This window comes from Drosophila subobscura, chromosome O (genome assembly GCF_008121235.1).
Source record: "Drosophila subobscura isolate 14011-0131.10 chromosome O, UCBerk_Dsub_1.0, whole genome shotgun sequence".
NCBI lineage: Eukaryota > Metazoa > Arthropoda > Insecta > Diptera > Drosophilidae > Drosophila > Drosophila subobscura.
The window spans coordinates 2,578,376-2,588,982 of NC_048533.1; the positions used below are offsets into that span (position 1 = coordinate 2,578,376).

The following is a 10,607-nucleotide window of genomic DNA, read 5'->3' on the forward strand; positions in this document are numbered from 1 at the left end:
TGGCATGGAGAGTATGTTGTTGGTGCCAGAACAAATGTTGGGTTAAGCAGCCTCTAGGAACCACTCTGGATCCTCTCTGGATCTCGATCGTTTTTTATTCAATCACTCCATCGCAATGCCCTGAAAGGCCCAGTGCTGTTAAGGTGAGTAATTCATTAATCAGTTTTTATTATCACTTTTCTCCACTTTATCTGAATTTACGTACCTCTCAAACGAACCCTGGAAGGCGTGTGTGTGTGGTGTGCCCGTTCCAAATTCCAACGCCCATCAATTAGTGTTGGGCAGTGTCATGGCTAAGCCTTGTAAGTGCCAGTGTTGAGTAAGCTGCACTTTCTTTGCACCAAGCAGCGGGCTGGACTACTGCACTACTCTCCATTGAGCACCGTTCTCCATTGATTGTCAGCTTAATAGCAGCTTAGTTGGGGCTTCCACTGGCAGAAGGGAGCGAGAGTGCTGCCACAAATACGGCTCAATGATACCGTGTTGCAAGTGGATCCTGTGGCACAACACAACAAGCAAACAAAGAGGGGGCTAAACCCAGCCTCTGCCACTGCCACTCCTTTCGTGGCAGGAGGAGTCGTGTTGCAGGTTTCAGTTTGGTTTTTTTGTGCTTTTTTTTCGGCCAAAAAGTGAATTTAATGGCCGCTCAAGTGGCCGAGTCGAGTATAACTTTTGTGAGTTTCCTTAGTTTGTGAGCAAATATGAAAAGCTCTCCGCTGCAATGGGAAAACTCTTTTCACTGGAAGTGGAGCCAAGCCTCCTCCTTCTTTTATCCAGTGGCGTGGCATTGATGATTCCGCACTTTCCTGGGCCCCGCATGCATTTGCAATCAATGGTGTGTATTCCAGACGTAAGTATTTTACGGAAACCTCCTCCACCGATCCCAATGGCCAGATTTCATTTCTATATAAATTTGTATCCAAAAAACGAACAAAAGGAGCAGGAGCCGTAGCCGTAGCCATGGACAGAAATGGCATTCCTTGGATGGTCCCGGGTCCTGGGTTCCACCTTTTGACAAGGGCATAATTAAAGCATAACAGCAGGAAAAACAGATGGGAGGGCCCGTCCCAGTGCCCCCTCCCAGGCAGGAGCAGCAGAAGGAACGGAGACCTCCCTGCGACACAAAGACGGCGAGAAACGACGATGGCTGTGGCGATGTATGGCGTTACGGGGTGAAAACAGGTTGTTACTTCCTTGCAAACAAGGTTCCGTTACCGTTATGTACACACACATCTACATACAATCTGCATACACACACATGTGTACCTACATATGTGTGATAAATGTCTGTGTGTGTGTGGCTTACACATACATATGCATGTATGTAAAAAGAAAAGCACGTTATTGCCAATTTAAGTTACATTGTGCATGTGTCTTTAAACAAAGATTTATGTACCCAAGCGTTGCATGCACACCCACCCCCCAGCCCTCTCGCATGCCAGGAAAGTACGACCCCAATCAGGAGTCCACGATCCCTCTCCCTCGTACCGTAGACATACGATATATTTGCTGGTCTGGTCCGGGCTCTTGGGGGTCAGGTGTGCGGGCAATAACTCGCTATAGATGGGGAGCATTACTTATATTCGTACTCGTGTGTGGTGCTCCCTGTGTTCGCTGTGTTCCACACACTTAAATCAGCATAATGATATGCACTTATTGTTGTGGCAAATTTGTTGCGGAAATGCTGTGAAAACCGCACAGGCCACAAGCAGCGGGGGAGGTAAGACCTACAGGCCACTGAGCCACTGAGCGCCTCTGAGCCACTGACTCACCTCAGACCTCAGCCCTCAGACGAGGCGACCGCATGTCGATGTCGATTTCTTCATTTGCCTAATACGAGTCGACGCCGTCATTAATCTAAAATATGACAGACTCGCACGCACCCACACACACACGCACTCATGCTCATGCACGCTCTCTCTCTCGCTCTGTCTCGCTCTGTCTCTGCATGTAATTATGTTCAGGGAGCGGAAGAGAGAGAGTGTGAGGGAGCGACGAGGGAGGCAACATACCACAGAAGACACACATTTGCGTAAGCCTTGTTAATCGTGACAAAAGCTTATTGCGGGTTATTTGGACTACTTGTTTCGCATCCGGCGTCGTCGTCATCGTCAGGCGTCACCAGCAGCAGAACAGTGTTGGTTGCGAAGGGGGAGTGAGAGGTAGAGTGAAAGGCATAGAGGCGAATCAACATTTGCTATGTACAAGGTATATTTTCGGAGTGAAAAAGACTCGTACAATAGGCTAAACAATTACCAAGATCATGCATGAGGCACCAAAAAATGCTTCTCTGTGGAAGGGCTATGTCCCTCAAGCTGGACTTACCCTTCTGTTTCATGTGACTTTCACCACACACAGACGACTGCGGGGGGAGATATCTGTAGCAGTAAGCACAACAGTTATGTGTGTGTGTATTTCTGGTGCGTTTGAGCCTGTCATCTCAAGCACAAGAGGGGTGAGGGGAAGGCATACTAGGCATGGTGGCGGAGGGAGAGTGGCCCAATAGGGAGTGTGTGGGGCCCTTCTCGCGTCACTTGCACACATAATAAACATTTTAAACATTATTCTCGTGTTAAGCAGCTTCTTGGATTGCTGTTGCCCGTTGCCACATGCCACTGACTCTGCCACTGCCACTGCCACTGACTCTGTCTCTGCCTGTGTGCGTCTCTGCTGTTCGTTTTCGGTGAAATTTACGGGTTTTAACGAATAATGGTGCATGTGGGAAATGAACGTTTTGTGTTCGCTTTTGCTTGTCATCGCAGTATCCACACATGCATACATATACACACACACACATACGCACACGCACACTTGTAGGGATTCCAAAACATTTGCCACTTTATCAGCATTTTACTTTAGCCGTTATTACCAGAGAGATCCACTCAGAGTACATTAGTACGCCCCCACACTCACACTCTCACACAGATGCATACGCACACTCGCACACACACATACTAGCTCTCTCTCTCTCTCACAGGATGGCTCTCGCTCCCCCCCTGACACGCATGTGTGCGCCTCTTCTCTGCGTGAAGGTTGCGACTCTCCAAGGAAATTAAAAAACAACTAAAACATATTAACAATGTAATGACAAAAGTCTTATGCCACAAATGTGGCAACGGTTGTGGCAGCAGCGGCACACAGAGTGCCACACAGCGGCAGAGCTGCAGGAGAAGCACGAATAATAAGCAGTCGAAGGAAGCGGAGCAGCCCAAGGACATGGATTAGGTCTCGCAGCTAAATGGCAAATCAAGCATTTGCACAGAAATTGAATTACCTACCCAGGCACAGCTCCGGACCAGCCACAGCCACAGCCCCAGCCCGAGCCCCATCACCATCACCGAGCACCACCCACGTTAAGTATACGCCATGGATTTCAGGCCCAATTGGCACTGGAAATGTGAATGGGAATGGGAATGGCACCAGCAACAGCAACGCTTTTAATGATGATCGATTTGGGTAAACAATGAAATTTCCGCATTCAAATTTTATTGCCGGCAATCAGAAGAGCTTCCTGCAGCAGCAGCAGCAGCAAAAGCAACAGCAACAGCGATAGAGATACACCACAAACATATGCCCCCGACTCGGCGATATATGAGATGGTGATGGTAGCAGGAGAATATGGGGGTTATGGTATATGGTATGCTTTAATATTAATCTATGGGAGCAACGCCTGTTTGCTGTTTGTCGGCTAAATTTGAGTTGGAGTTGAATGATGGTTGTTGTCGCTGCAATTACCATATAACATTTACATTATCGCACTTGCAACCCACCACCCCTGCCATGACCCACGATCCCATGTCTGTCATTACATGGCTTTCAAAACGAGAATGAAATTTACATTTATTGAAATTGAAAGACAATTCAAATGTGGCGCCAAACAGCAGAGCCGCAGCTGTGTGGCCAAAGCATGTGATATTGTCCATGCAGCCGACCGAAATTCAAGTCTCGCGCGCTTGAATTATATCACTTCTCCTGTCACTTCTCACTTGTTAAAATTCATTATTTAAATGATTTAATTGATCATTTCAAAGTATTCACAGCGTTCAGAATATCGAAAATATCAATTTGAATATATCGATACATGGAATTCTTTGCGGTATATGGAAGTGTGAACGTATATTATTTTTGGTATATTTAAGTGCTCATTTTTGAAACGCAAAACGAAGTATTTTTTTGCATTTATTTGGAGTTTTCTCATTAGTTGTAAATTGAAGAGACGTAAATGGTCGCAATGGACTTAAAGTATTTATTTTCGATATCGAATTTAAAGTATCTGGCGGGCTAACTTCAAATAGGAAGAAATCTTAAATCAACAACTTAAATGCTCAAGTTAATTAACACCAGTTCTTAGGTGCTTGTCCTAGGGTCTGTCAAACTTACCAACATGCTCAGCACCCAGCTGAATAATTGAATAGCTGCCAACCTATGCGACATGATTTTTTGATGATTTGTATTTATAATCCGGAATACGTTCAGAATTTTGATTCTTAGGGATTGTCCGAAAGCCTCGAGCTTTTCACAATAGCTTGCAATTCCGTCAGCTCCTGAACGTGAACAGCGTACACATTGGCCGGTGGATTGACCTCCTCAATGACTGGCATCTTCTGCTCCCAATTATTCCCATACATTCGAGTAGATATGGACGTGAAGGCAACATCACAATGGCGGTACAGGTCGGGATATCTCTGCGAGGCGTACATCACTGCCTGCTCGTTGGCAACGGCCATCAAGTTGTGATCCAGGTTACGGATCGGCAGCATAAAGCTTTTGCCACCGCCTTCCACACGCCAATTGAGGGGAAGTGGTACTCGCTCATGACCAAGAACGGCTGCCTGTAGTCCTTCAGGTGTCCAAATCGTTTAATTTTGCCTTGATCCAATTTCCGTTTTTGCGAAGGTCGCCTAACTTGATTGAACGTCTGGTTGATGTCCCTTTTTCGCCTCGGAATATGTCCTATACCAATAAGCACAAATTTTGCCAAAGTCCCATTATGCTGCAGAGAGAGCACCTCCACCACTCCACTGACGCAGAGCAATCAAAATACCAGTCACGGACACTGCAGTCCTCTTGCTCAGCGCAGTCCATCGTCATCGATCCGGAGAGATCTGTGGAATTTGACACTGTGGATATTGTTGCGACATTGAAGAGAAACCAACACTCGCCTTTTGTGACAATATGTGGGTGGAAGGGGCGGATCCACATTTTGAAATACAGTGGGATCAGACAGAAGTCTGGATTCAAAACTTCTTTGCCCTTTCTTTTATGGTCTCTGAGAGCGAGGCGCCAAAAGAGCTTTGTGAAACATATTTTTTTATGATGTTTGAAGCTTGACTGATAATGTTTGTGGAACATTTTTTGGTATTGCCAACTGCTTGGTAAAGTCCTTCAGGACATTAAAATGAAAGTGATTTCAAAGGCTTCAAATAAAGCTCGCTGCAGGCCTGTTTGATGCAATTATGAAATGGTTTGTCTTCCAAATTTTGACAAGACTCATATCCTTTACTTAAAAGCTCTCCCCATAAAATCCCTGTACAATTCTGATCAGGAGAGAAAAAAAAACTTCAAATTAAGGTGACAATTTTAGACTTTAATCCACCTGTTTTCTCAAGTTACTGTTATATTTCGTACCCACACAACCTTTCGCATGAACGAGCACGCACTGAACATTAAGTGACCGAACACACCCGAACGCCACCCGACGTGTCCTCCTTATATAGTTACTTCATGCGGCTGACAAGCCACAAGTTGTCAAATAACGTAATTCACCCACACGCGTAACGTTATGCTTTTTGTTTTGGTTGACCTTTTTAGTTTGATGCTTATTATGCAAACAACCTATATAAAGGAAGTCATGAAAAGTAGCCAGTCTTATGAAAAATTAATTGTTGAATTGGATGAATCTGTAGTTTTAGCGATGAAAATCCGAACTAGCTAGTAATATTAAATAGAATCGCAAACACGATGAAAATGATTAACAATTTACGGTATATGGTGAAAATGCGGAGGCATATTTTTGAGAGTTTTAAGGTATATTTTATCGATAAATGCGCGGTCACACTGATTCTCATTTAAAACAGCTGTTGCAACAACATTATTAAGAATCCGAAATTTAAATAAACAAAAAAAGAAAATAGACGAGGTGAAATGCAATTAAGTGTGCAATAAGTGAAGCTGGAACTGCTGCAGCTGCTTCGATTCTGACCAGACAGGAACAAAGTGACACAGAGCAGAGCAGCGAGACAAGACACCGCGACACAAGACACAGACACAGGCATTCCAATGCACTTTCTCCAGAGCAAAACCCGTCGAGCGGCTTATTTGACATCCATTCGGATATCAATAGAAAAATAGAGGCCACAGCCGCACAGCCATAGCAGAGTAAGCAGTCGACAGACTACCAAACAAGCAAACACCGCACCTGTGCTGGAGCACACACAACCATAGAAATAGCAACAAAAAGTTGATTGCCGTCTTTTGCCGTTTTATTGGCGGCAGCGGCAGCGGCAGCAGCAGTGGCGGCATTAGAGCCTCAGTCACATCTTGGCCACTCTTGTGATCGCTCGCTCGTTTATTCCACTTCGTATTCTACTTCTACTTCCACTCCCAAACGCAAAACTAAAAAAAGCAAAGCGCAAAAGAATTCCATAATTTGCATATACCACACTCGCATGCACAGAGATCATCATAATCGAGAGGGGTAGTGTTGTGGCGGGAGGAGGAGCATGCTTGTCGAATTAAGTCATTATTTGAGTGCCAGTGCCCAGACAACGTGAGTTTTGGAGAAGAGTGTGCGCTTGCTCATCATAATTCCGTTCGTTCAACATCGTTTTGCACACTTTCTCGACATAGACACGGAAACAGACACAAAATAGAAGGATGCCTGCGATTGGGGAGAAAGTGCGTCGACTGCTGGAAGCCAAAGATTTGGGCGATATCACCACAGAGTTGTGCGACTTCTCGCTGAAAGAACAGAACGCCACAGCGGAGGCGCAGGGAGTGCAGCCATCGTCGGCATCCGACTTTGTGCCCATACTCGGACAGACGGTCACCTACGTAGTGGCCTGTGTGCTGATCAACGAGCACGACGAGCTGCTCATGATCGAAGAGGCCAAACAGAGTTGTGCTGGTGAGTGAAATCCCCCCAACGTTCTTCATCACACCACCAATGATTTCACTTTACGTTGCAGGTAAGTGGTACCTCCCCGCAGGACGCATGGAACGGGGCGAGTCTATCACAGAAGCAGCGGCGAGGGAAGTGTTTGAGGAAACCGGACTGAATGCGGAGCTAACGACACTTCTGGCTGTGGAGGTGGCTGGTGGCTCTTGGTTCCGATTTGTTCTGACGGGACGCATCACTGGCGGGCGCTTGAAGACACCCGCCGATGCAGATGCCGAGTCCATACAGGCGCGATGGGTGCTCAATCCTCAGGAGGTGCCACTGCGGGCCAACGACATCCTGAACATTATTGACATTGGACGGGCCTACCACAAGGGCGTGAAGACGGGGGTGGCAGATATTTCCAGCGAGCCGCTGTGGCACGGTAGCATCCTGCCCACGCGATACCCCCACAGGCGGAATTACCTGCGGGTGCTGGCGGTGGCACGGAAACGGGCCAGCAACTCGTTGAACATTTTGATCAGCGAGAAGAATGCCCACCACTTCCCCACGGTGGAGCTGAATCCGAGGCGCAGCCTCCACTCGACGCTGCGCAAATTCATGATTGAGCTTTTTGGGGCCGAACTGCCGCAGCACAAGCCACACGGACTCTTGAGCGTGGAGCACTGTGCCTCCGAGGAGGAGAACACGGACGGGATCTGCCTGAATCTCCTGGTGGCCTTCCGACCGCCCATCGAGCAGATATCGCTGATTGGAAAATGCATTTGGCAGGAGCTGGCGGCACCCCTGGACGAAAGGCTTGGGCGCATTGTGAGCAGTAAGCAGGCCTCGATACCACTCAATGTGGTGCGATAGAAGGACCGTGCCTTAGTCTTTAGTTGTAGGTTAAGTCCCCCACAGTCCCCTATCTAATATATGTATGGTGCAAGCAATCTATAAGCCACAAACTAGTTGCAATTAAAGGAACACACAGATCACAGATCGAACACAAAGTTTCTTTTTTCGATGTTAAATGCTTTTCTCATTCTCTACAAATATTATGTATAATTAATACGCAATAGGGCGTACCCGAACGTAATGTAACGTAATGAAACCATAGAAATGCTCTCTCCAGTGGAATATATCATATAGATCATGCAAACTAGCAGTCGACTAGGTCAGGGGTTCAGAGGGATCGGAACTAACACTAAAAGCCTGTCTCGTCTCGTCTCGTCACGTATCTCTACTTCCACACTGTGTTGAAGAGATCCATAAACGAGTCGTAGATCATGAACGTGATGGCCACATCGAGGCAGACACGTCCCAGACGCGGCACCGTTCCCTTGTAGAAGGCCCCCACGCCTTCGTTCTTCAGGATCTTCATGGCACAGTCGGCGGTGTTCTTGTACTTCGATGCCTCGAGACCCTGCATACGCGTCTTCACGACATCCAGTGGCGTGTTGCCGAAAACGGAGGCGGCTCCGGCCACAGCGCCAAAGGCTCCGACCAGAAGCTTGGGCACCGGTTTGTTGTGATCGTCGCCCTTGTACAGATCCTTCAGGGACTCCAGGACAAAGAAGCGGATGGCCTGGTTCGAGCCCTGCTTCAAGATGGTGGGCGTGAGACCCTTGTAAACCCCACTGATGCCCTCCGCCTTGACGATCTGTCCGACGCCGTGGGCGAAGCCCTTGAACTTTGGATTGGCGCTGCGCTGGTCGTTGATGAACTTCACCTTGATGGTCTCCATGGGCGTCACGGCCAGAATGGCCTCGCACACGCCCGCCCCCAGGCCGCAGAGGAGTTTTCCGGCTGTGGAAAGTTGTCCATTGGCATCGACAGCGTGTCCGCGCAGGTACTCGAAAGCTCCAAATCTGCAAAGAGGATCTTCACTTAGATAAACTTGCAAGGATTGTGGCTCCATTGCTCTTACCTGGCAGCCGACTTGGGTATGCTGCCGTAGAGGAGCACACTCAGGCCTCGGTACAGGCCAAAGAAGCCTTTCTGCTGGACGGTTTTCTTCACGCAATCCGCGATGCCGTTGTACCGCTTGTTGGCCCCCTTCTCGTCCAGCTGCAGCTGTGTCTTCACGTACTCGGTGGGATACGTGATGCAGATCTCAATGCCGCCCGTGATGCCACCAGCCACAATGCCCTTGAGGCCCTTGCCCCCACCGCTTGGTGCAGCGGCTCCAGTGCTCGTCATCCAGGGACGGCACTTGTACGGACTGACAAAGGATGCTAGACTCTGGCGATCCATTCTGTAGGGGGATTATCTGTGGTGGAGGAGAGAATTGTCTTAGAATTTCCATTTGGGAAAGATCTCCCCCAAGGTGTTATCTCTTTTGGAACAGAAATAGAAGTCTTTTGTGTGGGTGCAAGATCTTTGGGAAAATCAAGAGATGTCTGTCTATAGATAGTTTTCATTTTTCATGGTCGTTTTTTAGTACCCTCTTCCAAAGGTAATTTCCTTTCGATTAGGCCAATAACTTCTTTATCTATGTGTATGAACATATTTATCATTGAAAACACAGTACAAAACAAATCAGAAGAGTAGATTATGAATGTCTCTGCTTCGTCATATAAGAATATTTGGGAAAGTTTCGAGCGATTACTTAAGATCTGGTGATAGTCAACCGATTCGATTCGATTCGATTCGAGTGGGAGAGGTATTATATGTTCATCCATATGCACATACATATGTACATACATATGTATGTACATACATGTGTACAGCTTGCACGTATCAGCAGACGATGTTGGGTTCTCTTTCTTTCGTTCCCTGCTCTTTGCACTTGACAATCGTATTGTTTGTCCGTTTTTTGTCGTGTGTGGAGGGTTATGTAACATTTGCATGACCATAAATATCAGGAGAGAGCGGACTTCGTTCATAATAATTATTCCATTTTGCGGTGTTTTATTTGCATTTGTTTAATTATCTCCCCCGCTCTTCTATATCGTGCTTCGATAAACATAAACAAATGTCTCTCTGATAAGTCGGTTTCTGATTCGCTGGAAAGTGGAATAGTGGAAGACTTCCAGTTTTCACAGACAGGCAGACAGACAGATAGAAGCAGACACAGATGCACTCCATAGTGGTTCTCTGGTTACTGGAACCGCATGGAATTTCTGCACTGTACTCACTTTTAGGTTGGGTTAGCACAAATACTATTGAATATAGTATATAAATTCTGAGGAATGCGCGACAGAGACAGAAGGGGAAGGAACGAGGAGCGGCGATCGATCGTATCGTGGCCAGGGCAGCGGCTCAACCTCAACTGCTCGACTGTTCCGGCGGCTACAAAATTCCAATTTCCAATCGCAGGGAAAGCTACAAGTTCCAATAGCAGCAGCAGCAGCAGCAGCAGCAGCACAAATTGTAAACAACAACGCAGTCATGCCGCTCTCCATGGTGCTCTCCCCAACTGCAAAGAGCGGGAGAACGGACGAGCGTTGGAGCGGGCTCCACAAAGTAACGGCGATGCTAATACTATGGCGTGATATGACAGCCACTC

At 47.2% G+C, this 10,607-nt stretch overlaps 2 protein-coding genes across 2 annotated transcripts; one reads left to right on the forward strand and one right to left on the reverse strand.

Annotated features, from left to right (window-relative positions):
* The first annotated feature begins 6,075 nt into the window (after positions 1 to 6,075).
* On the forward strand, positions 6,076 to 8,098 carry LOC117899574 (8-oxo-dGDP phosphatase NUDT18). The gene is made up of 3 exons (XM_034809687.1): positions 6,076 to 6,769; positions 6,850 to 7,126; positions 7,188 to 8,098. The coding sequence occupies exons 2-3, from the start codon at positions 6,877 to 6,879 to the stop codon at positions 7,970 to 7,972; spliced, it is 1,035 nt and encodes a 344-aa protein (XP_034665578.1). The 5' UTR covers positions 6,076 to 6,769; positions 6,850 to 6,876; the 3' UTR covers positions 7,973 to 8,098.
* A 43-nt stretch (positions 8,099 to 8,141) lies between these two features.
* On the reverse strand, positions 8,142 to 10,384 carry LOC117899575 (putative tricarboxylate transport protein, mitochondrial). Its single transcript, XM_034809688.1, has 3 exons — positions 10,237 to 10,384; positions 9,027 to 9,368; positions 8,142 to 8,967 (listed from the first exon to the last, which is right to left on the reverse strand). Exons 2-3 carry the CDS (start codon positions 9,350 to 9,352, stop codon positions 8,340 to 8,342), a joined length of 954 nt encoding a protein of 317 aa, XP_034665579.1. The 5' UTR covers positions 9,353 to 9,368; positions 10,237 to 10,384; the 3' UTR covers positions 8,142 to 8,339.
* Positions 10,385 to 10,607: the final 223 nt, after the last annotated feature.

Excerpts from the sequence above, each read along its gene's own strand:
- LOC117899574 (XM_034809687.1), top strand. The coding sequence starts at position 6,877 with ATGCCTGCGATTGGGGAGAAAGTGCGTCGACTGCTGGAAGCCAAAGAT. Across the intron at positions 7,127-7,187 it reads GGCCAAACAGAGTTGTGCTG|GTAAGTGGTACCTCCCCGCA; the intron begins GTGAGTGAAATC and ends TTTACGTTGCAG.
- LOC117899575 (XM_034809688.1), bottom strand. The coding sequence starts at position 9,352 with ATGGATCGCCAGAGTCTAGCATCCTTTGTCAGTCCGTACAAGTGCCGT. Across the intron at positions 8,968-9,026 it reads ATACCCAAGTCGGCTGCCAG|ATTTGGAGCTTTCGAGTACC; the intron begins GTAAGAGCAATG and ends TCCTCTTTGCAG.